The following is a 23,925-nucleotide window of genomic DNA, read 5'->3' on the forward strand; positions in this document are numbered from 1 at the left end:
TGGAGATACTGGGGATTGAACCCAGGACCTCATGCATCCTAAGCACATGTTCTGCCACTGAGCTATATACCCTCCACTCATGATCAACTGATTTTTGACAAGAGCAGCAAGACTATTCAAAGAGAAAATAGTCTCTTTGGGGTGGTGGGGGGTGGGGAAGGGTACAGCTCAGTGGTAGAGCACATGCTTCGCATCCATGAAGTCCTAGGTTCAATCCACAGTACCTCTGTCCAAAAAAAAAAAAAGAATAGTCTCTTTGACAAGTAGTGCTGGGACGACTGGGTATCTATATGCAGGTGTATGAAGCTGGACCCCAACCTTACACCATATACAAAAATTAACTCAAAATGGACCAGTGACTTACATATAAGAGCTAAAACCACAAAAGTCTTAGAAAAGTCGTAAGGATAAATCTTCATGATCTTGGATTTGGCAATGGATTCCTAGATATGACACAAGAGCACAAGTAACAAAAGAAAAAAAGATAAACTGGATTTTATCAAAATTTGCATTAAAGACATCAAGTAAGTGTAAATACAACCTAGAATGGGAAAAATATTTGTAAATCATAAATGAGGATTTAATATCCAGAATATATAACTCATAACTCAACAACAAAAAGATAACTCAATTAAAAAATATGCAAAGTACTTGCATAGTTATTTCTCCAAATAAATATACAAGTGAAGAGGTGCTCAGCATTAATCATCAGGGAAATGTATCTCAAAACCACAGTGAGGTAGCACTTTATAACCACTAGGGTGGCTAAATTTGTCTCTAAAAATAGAAAATAACAAGTTAAAGCAAGGATGTGGGGAAATTAGAACATTTGTACATTACTTGCAGGACTGTAGAATGGTGGTTCCACTTTGGAAAACCGATTGGCAATTCCTCAAAAGTTTAAACATAAAATGATCTTGTAATCCCACTCCTAGAGACACACTGTGCTATAGACTTACCTATGTTGCCCCCAAACTCCTGTTGAAGCCCTAACCCTCATGTGATTGCATTTGGAGACAGGGTTTTAGGAAGTAATTAAATAGGTTAAAAGAGGTCATCAGGGTCAGGCTCTAATTATGATGTCAAGATGGGGGTCATAAGACGTGTGATCTTTTAAGACAAAGAGAAAGCAATCTTGGTCTCTCTGCTCCAATAAATACAAAGAAGCGGTTATATGAGCACAGGAAGGGCAGCTGCCTACAGGCAAAGAGAAGAGGCTTCAGAATGAAACCTACCTTGCCAGCACCTTGATCTGAGATTTCCCAGCCTCCAAGACTGTGAGAAATCAGTATCTGTTGTAAGCTACCCAGTCAGTGCTATTTCGTTACAGCAGGCTGAGCAGAACAAGACACCCCAGAGAGCTGAAAACAGGTGCTCATAAAAGCACATCTACAAGCACGTCACAGCACCACTATTCCCAGCAGCTAAAAGGTGGAGACAAATATTCATCCATGGATGCAGGGATAAACAAACACAGTGTACACACACAATGGAACGCTACTCAGCACAGAAAGAATGAAGTGCATGACATAGGGATGAATCTTGAAAATGTGCTAAATGAAAGGCAGACACAAAAGGTCGCATATTGTTTTATTCCATTGATATGAAGCGTCCAGAATAGATAAATCCATAGAGACGGATTATAGATTATTGTTTACAAGGGGCAAGGGGAGCAGGTGTTGGAGAGAAACTGCTTCATGAGGGGTTTTACTTAAGAGTGACGGACATGTTTCAGAGGTGACTGCTGCACAACCGCGTAACTGTACTAAATGGCACTGCATTGTGAACTGTAAAACGGTTAATTTTATGTTATGTAAGTTTCACCTCAATACATTATTAAACAAGATTTGGGTGGTGTTCCTGTATGTCAGGATGAAATGAACTTTAAGAAGCAGGTGGATCTGAGCATGAAAAGGTGGAGGCCGTGGCTGTTGGGCTGGCACCCTGCCTGAGAACTCACCCCCTAGCTGCTTTAAGTGTCGATGGATAAAACTCATAGGTGCCCTTTCCTCAGAGAACTGCCCTTGCGAAAACGGGAGCCACTTTGCCCATCCCTTCCACCTCCTCCTCCTCACACTTGGCTAACTGGCATGAAAGCCTCCTTGGTCTCAAAGTGGGACCAATTCTGTGGGGCAGTCTGTCTTCCCGAGCTTCCCCAGGAAGTGGGAAGAGAGAGTGACGCTGGCCCCCAGCAGTGACAGAACTGCCCCAGTAAGTCATGTGAGTAAGAACTGCCTTCTCAGGGTCTGCTTCTAGGGAACCTGATGCAAAATGATTACATAAAAGCAATACTGATCGTGAATTTTATGGTATTTGAATTGTATCTCAATAAAGTCATTATATTTAAAAAATGCTTATTAGGCATTTATAATAACTGAAGGTTTTTGTAGCTGTTGTGGTTGTTGTATTTAAAAGCCCACCTAATCAGGGCAACACATTCCTGAAATTTCCTGGTCAGGTTAAACCTCTGAAGTTAAAATTGTAAGCATCAGTAATTTCAAGGGTAAAAATATGTCTTCTTGACTCCTAAACAAACACCCATTCTTTTAAAAACACTAAATTCCACTGAAATGGTCTCTGTCACAGTCAGTCGAGAGTCAATCTGGTCACCCTCGCGTGACAGATCAAGGCAGTCTCCCTTCATGAATGTGGCTGATGATCTGCAAAGTCCTCTTGTGACTTTGTGCTAAAAAATCCACACCCACAGAGCATGTACACTACTCAATGTTTATGTAATTCAACCTTTACTGTAAATAAAAAGTAAAAATAAAAAATAAATAAAGGTAAGGAAAATGATACACAAGATGATCATAAAAACACCCTAGTGAACCACAAGTCCTGTAGAAAACGGAAAAGGCAGCAGGCAGTTCCTGGCAGCCGTTGCCACCCAAGGAGTACAGTGTCACACTAGTCCTCAAAAAAAAAAAAAAAAAAAAGCCTCATATGCTGAAATTGGGGTATTAAAGGAAGCTTTCTTAAAGTCAATCTCTTACGATGCAAATGGGTATGGCCTGAGGTGCGGCTGCATTGACCCTTGAGGTTTACAATAGTGACACTGGTGTGTCACTAAGTGTGGCCAGACCTGTCACCTGCTGTCACCTGATTTTCACAGCAAACTTGGGCCTGTGATCTTGGCCTTGCTGTTCACCAATGTCCCAGCCATACCTAGAAGAGCTGCTGAAAAACGTGTGGAATGAACAGGTTTCTGGACAAAACTATTTCCTTACACTGGTTGGTTTATTTGGAAGATTAAAGAGGAAAACAGTAGTCAGGAATCAGAAACCGTTCCCTTGGGGAAATGCAATGAACAGGGCCACGGTCAGTTCTGGGAGGGAAAGCACTACCGACAGTGCCCCTTCATTTAAGATACACGCACAGAACGTTCCTGACTCTCCGCACTGTCCCACAGAACCTGGGGGGAGGTTATGATACTGGTCCGTCCTAATTCTGCCTCATGCTGTGCTGTGGGTCTCTTACCCAAGCTGACCCCATCTCTGTGCTTGGCAATGGTGGGGTTCAACTGTGGAAGGGTCAGGTACCAGGGGTCATGGAAGCTGGGGAGGCAAATGGGATGGGTGGTTTTAGGGGGTGTAACAGGGGATGGCCTGGAGGAGTTTCTCAGTTGAGAGCTGAAAGACTGCTGAAGGGAGGGGTATTCTGAACAAACACCCCCTGGCCATGGAGAGAGCCCTCCTCCTGTGACTCAGGAGGGAGACGGACTCTCATTGCTGCCATGCTGCTCTTGGTCCGGCACATCTTCCTCCTTCTGCTCCAAGTCAAAGTTCTGTGAACAAGGCTGCAGGTGAGGCCTGCCCTTGCATCTGCCCATCTGCAGCTCTGACACCTCTAGGGGCAGCACCCACATGAGCATGTGTTGTCTGCAAAGCCACTCTGTTGGGTTATGTTCTGCACCCCTCTGAAGAGGAGCCGTTTTCTCTATTTGGGCCTGACCTACCTCAAGTTCCTGCAAGACCTCGTCCATGAAGTCCCGGGAGTTCTGTTTGTAAGACACAGCTAGTCGAATTGCATCATTGAAGAGCTGGAGGTAAGGTGGAGGTGGTGGGAAGGAAAATAGGGGTGTGGATGCCAGTGCCTGGACTCTGCCTGCCCTGTATCCACTGCCCCTATCCCCGTCATTAAGTCCACAGGATAGTCCACCCTAAAATCAGCAAGGTCACCCCTCAACTCACCTTCCCCCATCATCCCTACCGCATGCACGGTCAATGCACAATTTCTTCACCAAGCCCAACCCACCACCTCCTCTACTGGCAATGCTCACAATGCCCCTTCCTGCTGCCACATGGTCACCGTGACCCGCGCAACATGCCCGGCCTGTCACCATCCCTGTGGCCAGACCTTTTTATTCCTTCCCTGAAACTTCAGTACCAGCACTTCCCCAGCCTTACCAGCCTGTCCTTGCAGTCTACCATTACCTTTACAACGTTGGTACCATCAGCAGCTGAGACGAAGTACAGGGGCAGGGAGAACTTCTTGGCAAAATTGAAGCTTTTTTGGGTCACCTTTATGTCTGCTGCAGAGAGAAGGGAGCACATTGGCCTGTCTACCAAGGGAAAGGGAGAGAATTTTGCAGGGTGGGTCACTGGAGGTCCCTATCTAGGAAGTGGGATGAGCAGGGACAATCAAGGGACATATCTTAGAAAGAGGTCATTCAGCAGGGATCTGTGTCTTGATCAAAGGGCAGGTTAGCTCAGTTGGATCTTTCCTGGGAAGGGAGTGATGGCAAGCAACCAAGGGCTTTATCTTGGGAAGGAGAATGGATCACTGAAGGTTCATTGCCCCAGGAAATGAAGAGGAAACATGTGATGGTGGGTCCCCTCATGAACTGCTGGCACCCAGATGCAGGGATGGCCTCACCATCGATTTTATTTGCCACCACAATGCACGGGATCTCTGGCCTGAACTCTCGAAGCTCTGTATACCAGGTGCTCAGGTTCTTGTAGGTGATTTTCCTCTGCACATCAAACACCTGCAATGAGCAGAGGAAGAAGATAGCTCAGGTGCATCGAGGTCTCTGCATACCACCCCCAGGTGATAGACACACAAGCTGTGAGCGTGGGTGTGTGCCACAGGCTTGGGAACTCGGAACGCGCACCTGCTCTGGGCTGCAGCCCCTCTGACCACAAAGGCTGTGCCTTGCCCACCCTTCTCAGGGAACTGCTCTAGGATGTTTACATTATCACCTAATCTTACTTACCTATTTTAACCAAATTGTATCATTTTATTCACCAGTAAATCTGTTACAAATTGTAAGCTTTTTGTTTTTCTCTTAGTCTAATCTTATTATTGCTTAAACTTTGTTTAAAAACTCCTTCATAATAATTTTAAATGTTTCTAGAATTTCCTCTTATTTTGGTTTACTTTTAGTTTTAATCTTTAATTTCATATTTTAAACTTTTTTAAAAGTAACTTTTGTATTTTACTATTTTGTAGCTTACCACAGTTTTATTAACTTTTTATAATTTATAGTTTTTGCCTATTTAAAAATATCAGTAAGAAGCAGGAGCCCTACAACTAGCTCTAAGGGCAGGGAAGCCAGAAAGCCTAACTAAGATGCTTCAAGCTGCTCCAGGGATCCTCAAGCCCCTCACAGGAGCCCCTCACAGGCCAGCTTCCTGCTTCCAAGCCATCCTCCAGAATAGACTCACAGGCCCAAACTGCCCCAGTACAACAGTGGACTGAGACAGACAACCTTGTAACCTGCTGGAGTGGCAGATCTTACTTCTGAACAACCCAGTCTTTCCTGGGAGCAGCCACGCCCAGAGCCAGGGGTTTGCCCTGCATGTCAGTGGGCCCCGGCAGCAGCTGTTCCCTGGGAACCACAGGGCCATTCAGCCCCAGCATCTGCCCTAGAGAACAGTGGCCAAGGGAGGCCTCAGGAGCTTATCTGAGCAGGCAGGCTCCACTAGGTTCTGAGATGTTATCCCCAATGTTGAAGCCCTGAACTTGCTCCTCCCCACTGGAATGGTGGCTCCATACAACTCCCCACCTCCCCACCTCCCCCAGAAGAGCAGCTCACCCTGGCATGTTCTCACTTGGAACCTCTGGGGAGTTCATGCAGCCCAAAGCCTACCCCAACCCTTCACTTCAGCACCCACCCCAGTGAGAAGGGCTCAGTCCTGCTTGGCCCTCTGTCCCTTTGCCCCTCAGGCCAGACTTGCCCAGAGCCTCTGCCTCCCAGGTGGTTTCATACCATGATGCAGGCGTGGGCCTTGTGGTAGTAGGAAGCGTGCATGCTCTGGAACCGCTCTTGGCCTGCTGTGTCCCAAAAGTCTGCAATATGAACACAGCTCTGACTGCATGATGAGGGCAGGTGGGCAGAGAGCCCCAACACTCTGAACATCTCTGTGTAGCCCTGTGTTCAGAAACACAGGCCCACGTGGGGAGCACAGGGAGGAATGGAGACCACACAGCTCGCATACGTGTCATGCCACGAGAGGTGTGTGTATGCCTGTGTCCATGGAGATGGGTGAGAAGGAGGCACAGGGCCTGGGCTGTGAGGAAGAGGAATACAGACAGAAAGTCCTAAGAGGGAGAAGGTAAGTGCCCTCCTTCCCCCCACCCACAAGATGCAGGACCCTCCAAAGTCAAAACCAGGCCAAATTCCCATGTGTGATGATCACAGATGGTGGATGCAGTCAGGCTGGATGTGTGGCCTGGCCAAGGGGAAGGTTGTGACCCAACTGAAGGTCAAACCCCTTGTGGAAGACAATATTCAGACTGCATCTGCTATGCTTTCACGCTGGCTGAATTAGAGCGCCAGGTCAGAACACAGAAGCTGAGCCCCTGTGTCCTGTTCCCCACCCTCCCCTGGCTTTCCACGCTGCGCCTACCACCCCTCGTCCACGTCTGAGGCCTCATTTCCCCCTGCTTGACTCTCTCCCCACCCCCTTCTCCTCCCTCTTGAGCGTCGGTGCGGCTCAGCATTGGGCTGCTCACCCACAAGGATAGTCTTGCCGTCTACTGTGGCCGTGTGCTTGTACAGGGTTAGAGCGTATGTGGACAGCTGCTGTGGCTGACTGCACTTAGGTTAAGAAGCAAAGATGAATAAAAAGAGAGGTAAGAAAGGTGCTGAGTTGGGGGGAGCGAGTTGTTGGTGTGATGGAACAGGCCCTCTTTCTTCTTTTTTATAAAGGGTTATTTACACTTTAAACCGAATAAATATGGCAGACAAAGGATCAGCTTCAAACACACCCAATACAAGCACCATGGAAAGGTGAGGGGTGGGAGAGGCTGGGATTGCGTCCTGGCCATTCAAGTCCGAGGGAAAACATGGGATGGAATTTTACAAGCATCACGTAGTTGGCAAACGCAACTGCGGATGCCCCAGCTCCTTACGATGGGGCCCGTGCAGGCCAGAGAGGAAACCCAGCCACAGGAAGCAACATGACAGTTCCAGGGAGGAAAGCCTCCATAAGCCAGACAGCTGACAAGCGTTTACACACTGGAGTTTGCCTGCGTATGAAACGCTAACAACAACACTTTCTGAAGCTGCAAGATGCCGCATGGTTTAATCATCAGAGCTGGGATGACGCAGGTGGGTGGGTGCAAAGGAGAGCCTGGCAGAAGGTGAAGGAAGATATATTTAGACTCTGCTTTGGGGGTTTGGGGCTCAGGGCATGGAGCAGAAGGCTCCAGGGCTCTTCTCCCCCATGGTTCTCGGTGGGTTCACTTGGGAAGCTTTTAAAAACCACCCCAGTTGCCAGGGAAGGTCTCATTCCAAACCTGCACACGTGACAATTCATGGAAAGAGGGTGGGGCTGGCAGTTCCTATTTTACAAAGTTGATTCACACCAGAGAATTTCTAAATATTACAGAGCCCAAGCTTTGAAATCAGAGATGTTAGGGTTAGGGACTTGTCCAAAGCCAGAGCTGCTAAGAAGGAAGTGGTGGGGTTTGAGTTGAGGCGTTTGACTAGGTGCTATCAGCCACTCTCCTGCCTTCCTAATAATGTAAAGCAAATCCAAATGTAAGTTTCAAAATATTCAGCATCAATTACATGTGATGCCATGTGGGTCAGCTGGTGAGAAACCAGTATGAATGAATGCATTCACTCACTTATCCCTCCTCCCTGGTCCCCTGGAGCAAAGAGGTGAGCAGTGAGGGTGAGCTGACATGAGGGTGGGAAGGGCCACAGGAACAAGGAGCACTTCAAACCTTGAAGGATACAATCCATCCATGAGAAATCTCTCCATAAGTCTGTAAGGAGAACGTGCAAGGTGGTCAGGTGCATCCCCCAACGCTCCTTGTCCCTCTGCACCACCCAACAGATGAAACTTGAAAGCCAGCTGTGGCTTCGTCCCTCCCACTCCTGTCACAGCTACACAGCTCCCTTTCAAGGACAATGCCCAAGGACCGCCACCCACCCTCTTCCTGACTCTCCTTAGGTTCCTGACACCCTTCAGCTGCAACACCGACCCAGCACCTACAGACACTTTCCCTGCAGGTAGGGGCCTCAGCTTGCTCCTTTTAGGGAGTAAACAAACTACGGTACCTCTATACCATGAACCACTCAGCAATCAAAAGGAACAAACTATGATATACCCAACAATTTGCATGGATCTTAAGGGTGTTAACGCTCAGTGAAAAAGGTCACATGCTGTAGAACACCGCCAAGATGACACAATTATGGAGATGGAGCGTATGAGCGGTGACAGGGGTCAGGCATGGTAGGGGTGAAGTGGAGTGGGTGTGACTCTAAATGGGTGGCATGACCAAGACCTCTGCAGTGATGGAACAGTTGTGTATCTTGCTTCCAGTGATGCTTATACAACCTACACGCATGACAAAATGACACAGCATCATAGACATGCATTGAACTAATGTCAGTTTCCTGACTTTGACATTGTACTGCAGTTATGTGAGGTGTAACCTTTGGGGAAACTAGGTGAAGGGCACACAGGTACTCTCTGTGCTCTCTTTTCAACTTCCTGTAAATACGTTATTTCAAAATGAGAAGAAAAAAAAAACACATACTAGGAGAAGATATGTGCAATACCAGTTATGGACAAAGAGTTAACACACAGAAATTATGAACAGCTCTGATACATGAATAACAACCTGTGTACTAAGAATATGAACAGGCAATCCACGGATGAATGGCTAACAAACATATGAAAAGATGCTTAATACGTTCACTTAATGATTTCAATGTAAATTAATTATTTTAATGCGAATTAAAATAAAATGAAGTAGCACACACACCCTTTAGATTAGCAAAATTGAAAAAGTCATATGACACCAGATGTTGGAGATTTTGTGGAGTGACAGAAACTCTTGTAGTGTCCTGGTAGGAGTGCAAATGTGATATAACTATTTTGAAGAGCAATTGGATTATCTCAGACTTTGAGTTAATCCTAAAACTTGGCAATTTCACCCCAAATCTAACAGGATGTGTGCCCAGGATAAGAAGAACAAAAATATTCACCGCAGTATTGTGTCTAATATAAAAATGATAATTTCATAAATGTTCTTCAATAGAAGAATGGACAAATACATTTAGTACAATTTTTTTTTAATTTACTGAGTGATTGTTATTTGCCAGATACTGTGCTAAGCACCATGAGATAACACTGAACAAAACAGATTGAAAATCCGTGTCTTCATTCAGTTTCCACTCTAGTGAGTGAAGATAGACAAACACGCTCTTAAAATATACACCGCCACATGTATGGTCACTGGATTTGAAACAAGAGCATTACTGCAATTCAGCGAGGTAAAGGATTGTTTTATAAATTAATGTTGTGGAAACAACTGGATATCTGTGTAGGGAAAAATGAACCTTGAGGACATTACACAAAACGGTGGAGTAGGAAGTTCTAAGGATCACTCCCTTAACTGAAACAATGAGTAAACTAGAAAAAACTATCAGAATCAACTATTTCAGGCCTCTAGAACCTGACCGCACACAACCAGGAGAGTGCTGGATGAAAGGGGAGGGCTGACCCAGTGCAGAACAACGTGCGCCACCGCCTGCTCCTCAGCCCACGGCAGCTGTATGGTGCCCTGTTTCCAAGCGTCTGGCTGAGCAGCAGAGATACTGTCCTTGGAAAGTCAGGCCTGCATGTTTTGATCAGTTGGGTAGATCCCCGAGGAACAGGCCTCAGCTCTCTCAGGCTTCAGAGGCTTCCCCTGATGGCATCTATTGGGAATTTAAAGGGATAGGAATACCTCTTTTTTTTCTTTCCCTTTTTTTGGAGCCGAACACTTAAAAAAATTGGAGGGGGGATTAGATTTTTATTTATTTATTTATAATAGAGGTACTGGGGGTTGAACCCAGGACCTTGTGCATGCAAAGCACGTGCTCTACCACTGAGCTATACCCTCCCCCCTGGAGCTGAATATTAAAGGAAACCTTTGTCAGATCACTGTCTGACCACAGATAATGGAACAGAAATGTCAGTGACCACACACAACAAGGAATACACGCTTTGCAAAAATAGTTAGAAAGAGTTACAAATGGACACTCCAGCACTGGACAAGCTGAAATTAGCCACCCTGGAGGAGTGGGAATGTCTGAATTCCAAAGTGATCACGTTAAAATACTCAGAATTCTAATTCTCAACCAGAAAATTACAAAGCATATGAAGAAACAGGAAGGTATAGCCCATTCACGTGATAAAAAGAAGCTGACAGAAACAATCAATGAAGAAACCCAGATCTTGGAATTACTAGTCACAGACGTCAAATTAATTATCTTAAATATGCTCAAAAAGCTAAAGGAAATCATGGACAAAGACCTAAAGGAATTCAGAAAACAATATGTAAACAGAATGAGAGTGTTAATAAAAGATAGAAATTATGAAAAGAAACCAAACAGATATTCTAGAGCTGAAAAGTACAATACTTTAAATAAAAAACTCACTAGAGAGTCAACAAAATATTTGAGCAGGAAGAGGAAAGGATCAGCAAACTTGAAGGCAGCAGAAATTATCCGGTCTGAGAAGGAGAGAAAAATGAGTAAGAATGACCAGTGCCTAAGGAGCCTGTGAGACAACATAAATCTCATCAGACATCACTGAGATCAGAAGGCAGTGGAATGACATATATAAAGACCTGGAAATAAAACCTGTCAACAAAGAATTCTATGTTCAGCAAACTATCCTTCAAGAATGAAGGAGAAAGTAAGACATTCCCAGATACGCACAAGCTGATGTAGACCTACCAGTAGATCTGTCCTGTAAGAAATGGTAATGCGAGTCCTTTAGGTTGAAATGAAAGGACACGAGACAGTAACTTGAAGCCGGATGAAGACATAAAGATCTTCAGCAAAGGTAGGTACACAGGTAAACATAAAAAACCAGTATTCTTGTACTTTTGGTTTGTAACTCCTCTTTTTTGCTATATGACTTAAAAGACAATTATGTAAGACTATAATGATTAATCTATGTTAATGAGCACTGAATGTATAAAGATGTAACTTGTGACAAGATAATATAAAGGGGAGGGACACAGGGACACGGGAGCAGAGTGTTTGTATACTACAATAACTGTATCTGTATCCAAATAGGTTGTTATAAATTTTAGGTGAAATGCACAAATTCCTAGAAACATAAAACTACCAAGCAAATTTAAGACAAAACAGAAAATCTGAGTAGACCTATACCAAGTAAGGAGATTATATCAGTATTCAAAAACCTCCAATAAGGAAAAGCCTGGGACTGGATATTTTCACTGGTGAATTCTATCAACCATTTAATGAACACCAATCCTTCTTAAACTCTTCCAAAAACTGAAGAGGAGGGAACACTTCATAATTCTTTTTACGAGGGCAGCATTACCCTGATTCCAAAGCCAGACAATGACAGTGCTAGAAAAGAAAACTACAGGCCAATATCCCTTATCCCTTATGGATTTAGTTGTAAAAATCCTCAAAAAACCCACTAGCAAACTAAATCATATTAAGAGGATTATTATACATGACCAAGGGAGATCTATTCTCAGAATATGAGTGGTTCAACTTCAGAACACTAATCAAACATATCATATGAACAGAATGAAGGAAAAATCCTACATATTCGTCTCAGTAAAGGCAGAAAAAGCATTTCACAAAAACCAACACCACTGCATGACAAAAACACTCAATAAATTAGGAACAGAAGGTAATTACTTCAATAAGATAAAGGCCATATATGAAAAACCCAGTTAACATCATACTCAATTGTGAAAGAATGAACGCTTTCACAGAAATACAAGAAGGCTGCCTGCTTTCACCACTTCCACTCAACACTGTACTGGAAGTTCTAGCCAGAGCACTGTGATGATGACATAGTTATTCTGAGTTGCTGCCTAGGCATTTTACAGTTTGACAACCCTGCTCACACCTAGAGTCTGGATCTTTAGATAAGGACCTAAGTTTAGGATTCCCACAAGTTCCTGCCTTGCTTTTCCCAGGGCACCTTTAAAAATAAACATGTAGAGTTGAGGCCAAGAAAAGTTAGCGACCTCTGCCCCAACCACCTTGTAAGTAACAGGTGCTTACTACCCTGCTCTCAAATCTCTTGCTCATTCGTGACCTGGGACAGAAGACTGCCCTTCTCCTGACTCACTGCCCACCTGTCTATGGGATCTGTAAGTAATAAATCTTGTGACTTTACTTCCTTTGCATGGATGTACTGAAACTGTGCCTTCAATTGAAACAATCCCAGGGTTTTCCCAAGGTGGGAGCTCAGATGCTGAGGGAGCTATCTGTTATCCCTGTGTGGGTGGCTTGTGCCTCCTCATTCAGTAGTCATAATCTGCATATTCTTAACTGAATACACCACCTATTGGAGGCTCCCAACACAAGCACCTAGACAAGAAAAGGAAATAAAAGGCATCCAAATTGGAAAGGTGAAAGTAAACTTACATCTGTTCCAAGATAGCAGGGTCTTATATGTAGAAGACTCTAAAGAATCCACAAAAAACTATTAGTGCAATAAACAAATTCAGCAGAGTTGCGGGATATAAAAGATACACAAACAAATCAACTGTATTTCTATACACTAGCAGTGAACAATATGAAAAGGAAATCTAGTCAAGGAGACGTAAGACTTACATACTGAAACCACAAAACACTGCTGAAAGAAATTAAAGGAAGACATAAATAAATGGAAAGACATCAGTGTTCACGGACTTGAAGACTTAATGTTGTTCAGTAGATAACACTACCCAAAGCAAACTACTGATTCAATGCACTCCCTGTCAAAATCCCAATGACAGTATTTGCAGAACTAAAAAAATACACCCCCAAATTCATGTGGAATTTAAAGGTATCACAAGTAGCCAAAACAATACTGTGAAGGAATAGCAAAGTTGAGAGATTCATAATTTCTCAAGTACAAAACTTAATACAAAGCTACAATAACGAGAACTGTGCAGTATTGGCATAAATATGGACATATAGACGAACTGAGAACCCATAAATAAACTCTCACATATATGGTCGGTCAATTGATTTTTGAACTGGTGCCAAGACCATTCAGTGGGAAAAGAATAGTCTCTTAAACAAATGTTGCTGGGAAAACTGGATATCCATATGCCAAAGAATAAAGATGAACCCTACCTCACATCATAGAGAAAAGTTAATTCAAAATGGATCCAAGGCCTAAACTTAAGAGCTAAAACTATAAAACTGTTAGAAGAAAACATATGTGCAAATGTTCACGGCCTTAGATTTGGCAGCGTTTTCTTAAATAACACCAAAAGCATAGGCAATAAAGGGGAAAAACAGATAAACTGGACTTCACCCAAATCAACAACTTGTACAAGAAAGGACACTACCAAGAGAGCACAAAGATAACCCACAGAATAGAATAAAATATTTACAAATCATATATCTGATAAAAGTTTAATATGCATTAAATATAAAGAACTCCTATAACACAAAAACAAAAACCCAATAAAGAAGGGAGTCAAAAGGTACAAACTTCCAGTTATGAGTAAGTTCTGAAAATGCAATGCACAGCATGGTGACTATAGTTAACAATATTATATTATATACTTGAAAGTTGCTAAACGATTAAATTTTCAATGTTCTCACCACACACCTAAAAGGGTAACTGTGTGAAGTGATAAATGTGTTAACTAAACTTATAGTGGTAATCATTTCACAATATATACATATATCACATCACCATGTTGTGCACCTTAACAATGTTATATATTACATCTCAAGAAAGCTTGACACAATTTTCTATTTAAAAAAATTTGAAACATTGATTTGATTAACATTAAGTGCTTCTGCTCATCAAAATACATCAATAGAGTGAAAAGCCAAATAAAGGTCCAGAATGTATGAAGACACTCCTTCGAGTCAATAATAAAAAGACAAACAATCCAATAAAAATGGGCAACAGACCTAAAAAGGCATTTTACAAGAGGGAATCCAAATAGCCAATAAGCACCAATAAGTGAAAAGGTACTCAACATAATTAGCCACCAGTGAAACGTAAAATTAAAAGTCGCTACAGAAACTCTTAAACATAATATTTATCTATCTATATGAATGATTAAATTGATGATTGTGTTGGTTCAATGTTTTATTACTTTACTACTTTCTTCCCTGCTTGATCCATTGATTACTGAGAGGAGTGTCTATTCTGATTCAGTTAAGATATCAGTCAGGGGAGAGGATATAGCTCAAGTGGTAGAGTGGCATGCTTAGCATGCACAAGGTCCTAGGTTCAATCACTAGTACCTCCTCTAAAAACTAACTAAATAAGTAAACCTAATTATCACCCCTCCCCAGCAAAAAAACAAACAAATAAAATGCTTAGGGGAAAAAAAAAGATATTAGTCAGACTTGGTCACTCCTTCGAACCTTCCAATGGTTTCCCATTTCCTTCAGATCAAAGCCTCCTGAGCCCTCTAGCCCTACCACTGACTCTGCTGCTTCCCCTCTTCTCTTCTCTCCTATTCTCTTTCTGTTGCTCCCTCTGTCTCAGCCACTAGCCATTTACTCTTCTTGAAATGCTCCTTCCCAGGATAACTGTAAGGCCTCCTCCCTTGCCTTCTTCAAGTCTTTGCTTAAATATCACCTTTACAAATAGGCCTGCGCTAACCACTCTACAGTACAACTGCACTTTTCCCCCATATATTTTTAAGGGTCACGTCTTATCTGTCTGTCTGACAACTTAATACACTCTAGCCATGATTTTACATGTCTGAGATTTAAACTGCAGCTTCTCTTGTAAAGGGCGGTAGAATTCATTCATAACTAAAAACTGAAAAGAAATACCATCCATATTATAAAAAGAAAATAGACCACCTTTTTAGATGGAAGTAGAAAATCACACAATGAAACTACTATAGCCACAGAGGTTAAGAGGGCAATGAAAAAGACCTGTGCTTGCAACACTGTCTTAAGAAATCATATGCTCAGAAAAAGGAAGAGCAGAGATTGAGAAACATGTCTCATCAGAGCAGGAGCAGCAAGCGAGTGAAAACAAAGGCAGAGAGGGGTTTTCTTAAGGAAAGGCTGGCCTCTGGAAGACAGGCCTGAAGAGAGACAAACGAACCCCGGAGGCTCATTCTCTCTCAACTTTCAGGAGGTGAGCAAAAGCCAGCTTTGCAGGCCTGAATTCAAAAGAAGAGCAGGTGTACCCCCTGGAAGCCCCAGAAAGCTCCAGCTGCTACAGGGTCACAAAGAAGGGTCCCTACCCTTCCTTCCCCAAGTATTTAGAGGATTACGGCACCACATCCCTCTCTGGAGGCCCCTCCTGTGAGGCGTCCAGAGCACCTGCTCCTGCCCTAGGGGACAGCAAGAACCTGGGACACGGGGAGTGCTGTGTATTTTCTGCTCATAAAACTTCCCCTAGTTGACTTGTTTTTACTTACACTACGTGGGCTTAGCAGGGTGTGTGCCTTTGCCCTCTTTGTACAATGATGGACAGTTATGAAGGGGAAAATGACATCGTAAAGGCCAAGATAGACAGCTATCAAAGAAAAAGGGCAAAGCATCTGAATCCAATTACTCTTAAAAGGGACTAGAGAAGGCCTTATCTTGTTATCAAGCAGAAAGAACACCTGGGATCCAAAGAAATCTGTAAGAAGGAGGAAGGTAAAGCCTGGAAGAGCCCGGAGCGGCTCCCCAGGGGGAAGATGGCTTCTGGAGCTGCAGAGAGAAGCCACAGTAAGAGCACGGTTACCTCTCAGAATTGGGCCAGCAATACTCAGTGGTACAGAAAACGGGAAGAAGAAGCATGGCATACTGGCTACGTCTCCAGGTGGCCTGGCTGTAAGTGGGAACAGAGTGAGGGGCCCTCAACTATCACCTAGAACAGGGTCTGACCCTGGGAGCGCTCGTGCTTGTTGAGTGAACGTCCGTTAAAGGGATCCAGGCAGGACGACCGGATCATAAGCTCAACAGGCCACGTGTTGGGGGGGAGGACATCTGGCAGCTGTAGAGGTGGCACATGCAGGAATGGAGGAAAAGCCCCCTCAGGAGGTCTGAGGGCACTGCTCGCAAGCACGGAGCGGCTGCATCACTAAAGCCCATTGTCGATGGAGGCTTGAGGAGCCAGAAACACAGGCCCAAAGAAGAAACGGACACAGGAAGCATGAATGTGCTGCTTGAGAATGAAAGGCACCCCCCACCTATTCTAAGAAGGCCTGGTGATTGGGGCTGCCACTACTACAAATTTCTAAATTGTGCAAGGCAGCAGCATTGCCTCCAAACCACTATCCAGAGCTGAGGCTGGGCAGATGCCCTCCAGGTGTGATGAATACAGGTGTTGGTACCTTCTCAATAGTTTTCTCCCAAATGAGTTTGGATTCACAAGTTGGAGATACTGAAAACTGGCACAGGATTCTTAAGTTCCAGTGAAACTGAACCAAGATTTTCTCACTTGCCCACCTTCCCTCAGATACACTGTGTTTTCATTATGGTCTTTGCTTCTGGGACAGGTCCTTGCCTGAGACACTGTTAGGTGCCAGGGACTGGCTTCTTTTCTAAATGTTGTGGTTGTAGAGGCCAATGCTGTGGTAATTTTTGAGGTCCTGTTGACTACTTGGATTCTTACTTTTTGTTGCTGTTTTAAGTGAGGCTTATAAGAGACTGGCGTTGAATTTGGGGGCTGGGTGGCTCTGGGGCAGCAGGCCAGCCACATTCTGCAGCACCTTTATTGCTCTCCGCCTGCCTGCCAGTCCCTTCTCTGTTGGTTCTAAACTTGGGTGGGGACAAAGCGTGTTATTTACTGTATAATCTCCCCAGAGGAAAACACTCGACCTCACGTGTACTGTGTAGGCATGTTGTTGAGGATGGACAAAGCAACTATAAAATACTCAACTAGAGCTGCAGTGTGTGCACACAGGGTACGGCAGAGAGAGTGAAGGTGAGTTCATGAAGATGGCATAAAAACTAACAAAGCCCCTAGAGAATTTTCACAGCTACCTGAGTCTAAGGATATGTTAATAAAAGAAAAAAGTAGAAAACAAGGTGGAACTGGGGCACCTGGGAGATAAGACTAAACCAGGCATCAGGTCAGTATAACCCCATCCTGTAAAGGCAGAAATGGATGTGTGCCCCCAGTAGTCCAACACAGTGAGAAACAGGATCACAACTTGTGGAGACCAGCAGCCAGCACTGCAGAACCTCCCTTCAAGTCTCTAGGGGGGAGTTCCACACCTGTGCACATAGGCACTGATGTCAATTAAAAGAATGAGCCATGCTTTAAGCTAATTAGCCGTCATTTCTATCCAGTCTTCCCAGTTCAGTGAGTTCTGCCAACAAAGCATCTTCAGCACTTTCTTCAACCTGTTACTGCCTGTGCTGGTCATACTTCTCACTTGTTTCTCTGCATTCCCACTGTTCCCACTTTGCAATCTCTTAGCCCACACACCACACACCACACACAGGAATACCCCAGGTCTCACCTCCTCACCAGGACTGCTTCAGTAGTCTCTAAAGTGACCTGTCCCACACCTTCTGCCAGGACTCATAGAAAAAGCTCAATTTCCTCAGTCCTATCACTTGTCTCCCCCTACCCCCACCCCTGCCACTCACACACACAGAGCTGCTGTGTGATGCCCCCTTGTTTCCCCCATGCAGACCTGGGCTCCAGCCAAGACTACTCTTTCACCACTCCCATAGAAGCCATGCTCCTCTGTGCCTCTGTGCCTCTGGAGGATTTTTCTAATAATCCAGACCCACTCTGAGCCTGGCTTTTCTTCCTGATCTCCCAACATACTTGGACTTGCCCACAGCGCTGTCCCCCAGGCAGATGATTTTCACATTGTCATCAGCATCGTATTTCTCCTGGTCCAGCTCATAGGGTTTGGCTTTGTCCCCGGCCATTGGGTCCTGGCTGTAGAAAGGGGATCAGCTCACGGGAGGGGGGGTCTCGTCACTGTCTGGGAAGATCAAGAAGAGGCTGTTGTTAAAGAGATGAGAAGTCTCCTCAACTGAATCTACTTCCTTTTCCTGGACAGAGGAGACAATGAGCTCATGAGAGGGGCCCAAGGACACACTTATATCCTTCACTATTCACCACCAAGCTGGCTAGCACTTGCTGAACCATGGGGCTGTGATCTTGTCTCCACCAAGATCTTCATAGGATGCTTTACACCATGTCATCTCTTTACTGCAGCTATGCTCAGGACCACAACTCCCAGCCCCACCTGGAGACACAGTATTCTAAAGCCATGTTGAAGCTTTACAAGTTTTATACACATACGTTTTCTCATTTGTGAAACAGGGACAAAAACCAGTGCCCATCACATGACTGATGTGAGACATTGTCTGACAAACAGACAGGGCTCTGTAAGCCTGAATTCTCATTACTGAATGACAGATCACACAGCCAAAGATGCCTAACCTGTGTTCCTGATCTTCTACCTCATGCCTCTAATCTCCACTTCATTTTCCATCCTACTTCAATCAGTAGCTGCCTTTTTCTCTCTAAACCCAGGCATTCCCCAGACCCTCTTCTCTGGGGTTATTTCAACCTCTACTAGTGTCAATAATCTCCTAAATGCTGATGATGCCAAATCTGTATCTCCACCTAGATCGCCTTCCTCAGTGCCAGACTCAGGTATGCAACTGCCTAGCAGATTCTGACTAGCACACTATTCTACACAGGCCTAAATAACATGTGAAAACACAAAACTGAAGCCCTGCCTACCCCAAAGTCATTCCTCACATTCCTCGCCTGTACAAGACATCATTAGCCACCCAATGCCAACATCTAGGCGTAACATAATCTCTAGCTGTATTCCACTATCCTCAGGCACAAATGTAACTTTACAAACACTACTGAGAATGTGCCACAGTCCACACTCCAAGCTAACTAGGCACGGAACCGATGCAATGACAAGGCAGCAGCAGTACCGCACTTACTGAGCACCCACCACAGGCAGAGCTTGCACCTGGCTCATAGGATCCCAAACACGACGGCAGAGTCTACTGTGGCAAGAGCTATGACTGATGTGTCCACAAGGGTGGAAAATACCAACAGGACCCCCGAATTTCCCTGACTGCAATGCTATTGCCTCTGCTCAGGTAGGGACTCAGCCTCCTTTACCGAGATACCCTCAGCTTCAAAACCAGTGACTGCGGAGCAGTGACTGGGAAGTGGCAGATGCTTGGTTAGCATAGTGAGGGGCTGCCCCTTCCACCTCCACCCTGCGGCTGGAGCGATCGTTCGAAAGCCAAACGCAGCCAAATCCATTCTCGAAGACCTCCAATGGCTGTCGAGGTCCTCGCGACCCAGTGGGTAAGCTCTTTCCCACTTAAGTAGTTTGGGGCACCGAACAGGTCTGGGAACACCTCACCTCCGCAGCCAGCCTAGGCTGCCCTCGCCCCCGCACCGCCGCGCGAGCCTACCGTCCCGTTCTCCGCCCCCCGAGGCTTTGGAGGGCGGGTCCCACATGCGAGACTGACGTCTCCCACACGCCTTCTCGGGCGCTCCCGGGAAGGAGGCTGGAGACCACGGGAGCCGCAGGTCGGCCTGCCCACGGCCAGCCAACCCCGGATCCCGCGCCCCGCGAGGACCCCGCGAATGAAGCGGGGTACCGCCGCGCCTCAATCGGTTCCGGCTCTGCCAGCGTCCTCGCAGCTGCTACGCAACCGCGCAAGGACCCCGGAAGGGCTGCCCGGCCCAAGGCCTGAAGGACCCCGCCGGGCGCTGGCTGGCTAGTGCAGTGCCGGGCGAGAGTGGCGCCTGCGAGTGAGCATCGGGATCCGGCTGGCCTGGGGCTGCCAACAGCCGGGAGTCTGCGGTGGCCTTGGGCCCGGGGACTCAGCCGGGGTTCAAGCGGCCGTCGGCCCCGGGCGTGGCTGGGCAGCGGGGGTCTGGGGAAGCGGCCTGGGGCCTCCCATGCGCGGGTGCTGGGGGGCAGGCGTGGGGCTGAGCCTCAGGAGTGAGGAGTCCGCACGTGTCGGTGCCCACGTGCGGGGGCTTCTTGGGGGTGATGGAGGGGCGGGGCCTCGCGTGTGGGAGGCATATGACCCGGCGACTGCTAAAGTTTTGTAATTCTGCAGTGGGCGATTTGAACATTTTTTTTTTGAATAACTCGTTTGTTGTTATCCAAGGATGGAGCCAGCCGGGAGTGGGCCAGATTTGTCAGCGAACTTAGTCTCCCTTCCACGCAGGCCAGCAGGGGAACGCTGGCTCCGGGGCATTCAGTGACTTATTCAGGAAGGAATTGAGAGGGCAGCCGTGGGCTGTGGAGAGCAAAACAGAGCTGCCTTCTTGGAGCTGACCTTCCGGTGGGACAGACACGTGTAAATCAAATAGTTGTACCAACACAATTACAAGCATGTCCTCCGAAGAAAACGCGCAAGGAGCAGGGAAAGCGTGTGACGGAAAGAGGGCTGAGCTCCCGTGAGCGGCGCTAACCAAGGCAACGCCGCGGCACTCCCGCGCCCCGCTTCGCGAGGGCCTCCTAACGCTCCCGCGGCGCCCGGAACGCGCAGCGAGGGCCAGAGGACAGCCAGGCTCCACCCCGCCCAAACCCGCCCCAAAGACCCGGCCGCAGCGTCAGAACAGGACAGGAGGCCTCGGGCAGCACCTTCCTCCCCGACTCCCACGGGCTTCGTGGGAAGGGGCACAGGCGACAGCGGACGTGTCACTGCCCCGTAAGCTGACCTGGCAGGGCTCCCACCTCTGCGCGGGGACACCGGAGCCTGTGAGCGGACGCTTCTCCGGGGCAGCGCCGGGCCCTCTCGCCGGCCCCCCAGCCCCCGGGTCCCGGGGAGGAAGGAGGGGCCGGCGCCTGAGGGAAGAGGGCGCGGACCACGCTCGACCCCCACCCCACCTCGGGAACACGCCTGTCGCGTCTGCCCACGCGACTGTGAGTTCACACAGACACGCACTCACCGCGGACAGCGGAGTTCGGCAGAGTTTCCAGCAGCAGCTCCCGCAGCCTCTCCCGCCTCTCCCGCGGGAGCGGCTGGGGCTTCTCGGGGATCGGAGGCCACGCCCACTCCTGTGGGGCCGGGGGAGGGGAAGGGAGTGGGAGGAGCGCCTCCCAGAGCTGACCTGCCCCAACCCCAGAAATGGCTGCAACCCTCTAGCTCCAGAGGGGACCCCACTGTGGGGACAGCACTGCCCCGTTGGGGGCCACGCAGCCTCACAGCCAACAGTCTGAAGGGACCTGACCCTCACAGAGAACGTGAGAGTATCCAGACTGTGACCATGGCATCTAGTGGTCAGAGGTGAGGACACAGGTTGTCCTGGGTGTCACCACGGGGCCCAGGGGTCAGAGGATGAGGACATCCTGGATGTGACCACAGGGCCAAGGATCGGAGGACAGCGGTGTGAGGATGACCAGACTGCCTGACTGGGCTCTGGTCACTGTCCATCACTGCAGTCACTGGACCCCAGTGCCAGAGCATCATCCCTGAGATGTCCATGCCTGTGATTTCTGAGCATGTTGGTCAACAAACGACCAGGTCCTCCATTGAAGTGCTGGCCCTTCTACCCTGAGTGGCCCTTGCCAGGCGCCAACCAGAGTGTGTGGTCTCAGGGGCTACAAGTGGATCCCCAGGGCAAATCCACACCTGGACCCTGAGGTGACCACAGCCCAGGAGGGTGGGTTCCTCACATCTGTCATCCTCTCAGGGAGTGTCTTGCACATCTGCACCCCTCATGCTGGCTGGAGGCCAATGGAACAGAGTGGACAAACGCTGGGGTGGCTCAGAGGGCTGACTGGGGTGAATTCTCTCGGGGGCCTCTCACTCTTGACTGTACCCTTGTCCCTCAGTCACCGCTGCACATGGACTTTGGGCTGCTGTCCTCTTATGGGGATGTCCACTCAGCTGCCCAACAGCATCCATCTGACTCCTCTTTCCCTCCCTCCCTCCACCTCCTACCCTTCATATTTCCTGCCCCGCCCCTGCTCTCCCTCCCCTGGCCCCAAGCTCTCCTCTCTGCACCCTCCACAGCCCAGGGCCCCAGGTGGAGCCTGTAAAAGGGGGCCTTGACTTCCTCCTCCCCTGCTCCCCACACTGCCTGAAGGCTAAACCCTCACTCCTGGCCAATGCTCACCTTCCCCCAGGTGAGGTTTCCTCCTGTCCTTCACCCGCCTGCCTTCAGGGGGCAGAATCATGGCCCAAAGTTGTCAAATCCTGGAGCCTGGGACTTCATCAGGCTCCCTGAAAGAGGGGAATTAGGTTGCAGAGCAGCTGAGTGTGGAGCAGGGGAAGTTTCCTCATCACCCAGGTGGTGGTGCAATCACAGGGCTGTAAATGTGGATGAGGGGCAGGATGGGTGTCAGTGACTCTGTGGGAAGGACTCCCTCACCATTGCTGGGAGGAAGAGTCCCGAGCCAAGGATGCAGGGCTCCAGTAACTGGAAAGACAGGACAGGGACCCTCCCCTGGAGCCCCCGGAAGGAACCACCCTGCCCACACCTGCACCAGTCCAGAGAGACTACGTGGGACTTGTGACCTACCAGACTTTTGTGGAAGCTGTAACAGCAGCTGCGGGGGACTAATGCAGTGTCTCTTTCCTGCAGCTGCTTCCCCTGCCTGATTCTGCCCTCCACCTCCTTCCTCCAGTCCAGCTCAGAGGCTGCCTCCTCCATGCAGCCCGCCCAGCTGTACCGAGGCCAGAAGTTCTTTCTCTCCCTGTTCCCAGCATCCAGGCCCTTATCCTGCTGCCCCTCACACCCTCACACATGGGGATGAAAGCTACCTCTGTGTCATTCCTGCTATAAGGGCACAGGGACCAGGTCCCACATATGCTTGTGGCCCAGACAGTCGGAGCAATACCTCCTACAGAGCAGCTGATCTGTCTCAGAGATAAAGACCCCGACATCATCCAATGCAACAACCACATCAATTTCCTAAGCATGGAGAGTGGGAGGCTTTTCTAAAAAATCTTGGCATAGATTTTTTTATTGTTAAATATTGTTTTGTTTTCAAGGGAACAATTCAGTAGTGTTTATCATACTCACAGTGCCTGCAAGCACCACCTCTCTCTGGTTCCAGCACATCCTCATCCCCTAAAGGAGACCCCATCCCACTAACCACTCACTCCCCATATCCCCTCCCTTTCCCCTGAAAACACCAGATTACTTTTGTCCCCATAGATTTGCCTGCTGTGTACATTTCATGTAAATGGAACCAAGGAAATGTGACATTGGTGTCTGTCTTCTCTCCTGAGCATCATATCCTCAGGGTTCCTCCACGTTGCAGCAGGTGTCAGGGCTTTGTTCCTGCCGAGCCATTTTCCACTAGGGAATGAGAGTAACTGTCACTTCAAACAGAAGTGACAACCTGTACACCCCATTCTGACAGAGCAACCCCAGGGGAACAGTGTAACCTCATTACATTAGATGTTCTTTTTGGGGATCTGGACAAACACACAACCTGCCCCCCTCCTAACAAACCATCACACTGAGCACAGGGGACCCAGGTAAAGGTAGGGGGTACACGTGAGGCAGAGGGCCCAGAGGTGGAGACTCAGGGAAACCTGCATCACTCCTC

The 23,925-nt window shown here is 47.4% G+C and overlaps 1 protein-coding gene, 1 long non-coding RNA gene and 2 other non-coding genes across 17 annotated transcripts; 1 reads left to right on the top strand and 3 right to left on the bottom strand.

Moving 5' to 3' along the window:
- Positions 1-75, bottom strand: TRNAP-AGG (transfer RNA proline (anticodon AGG)). The gene has a single exon. It is a non-coding gene; the product is annotated as a tRNA-Pro (tRNA).
- Positions 76-1,573: 1,498 nt separating this feature from the next.
- RABL2B (RAB, member of RAS oncogene family like 2B) lies at positions 1,574-21,415 on the bottom strand. Of its 14 annotated transcripts, none has more exons than XM_031673584.2 (9): positions 21,315-21,415; positions 18,186-18,348; positions 8,176-8,217; positions 6,958-7,037; positions 6,212-6,291; positions 4,876-4,987; positions 4,434-4,531; positions 3,956-4,039; positions 1,574-3,796 (listed from the first exon to the last, which is right to left on the bottom strand). In XM_031673584.2, the coding sequence occupies exons 2-9, from the start codon at positions 18,290-18,292 to the stop codon at positions 3,704-3,706; spliced, it is 696 nt and encodes a 231-aa protein (XP_031529444.1). In that variant the 5' UTR covers positions 18,293-18,348; positions 21,315-21,415; the 3' UTR covers positions 1,574-3,703. The 14 variants fall into 14 exon arrangements, with proteins under 14 accessions (XP_031529444.1, XP_072829921.1, XP_072829919.1 ...); XM_072973820.1 differs by having other exon boundaries at positions 18,186-18,344; positions 21,315-21,401; XM_072973818.1 differs by lacking the exon at positions 21,315-21,415 and adding an exon at positions 21,100-21,236.
- TRNAA-UGC (transfer RNA alanine (anticodon UGC)) lies at positions 10,273-10,345 on the bottom strand. The gene has a single exon. It is a non-coding gene; the product is annotated as a tRNA-Ala (tRNA).
- On the top strand, positions 20,226-23,576 carry LOC140700331 (uncharacterized). The gene is made up of 2 exons (XR_012078751.1): positions 20,226-21,073; positions 22,953-23,576. It is a non-coding gene; the product is annotated as an uncharacterized lncRNA (long non-coding RNA).
- Positions 23,577-23,925: the final 349 nt, after the last annotated feature.

The sequence above is a fragment of the Vicugna pacos genome, chromosome 12, assembly GCF_048564905.1.
Source record: "Vicugna pacos chromosome 12, VicPac4, whole genome shotgun sequence".
In the NCBI taxonomy this organism is placed as follows: Eukaryota; Metazoa; Chordata; class Mammalia; order Artiodactyla; family Camelidae; genus Vicugna; species Vicugna pacos.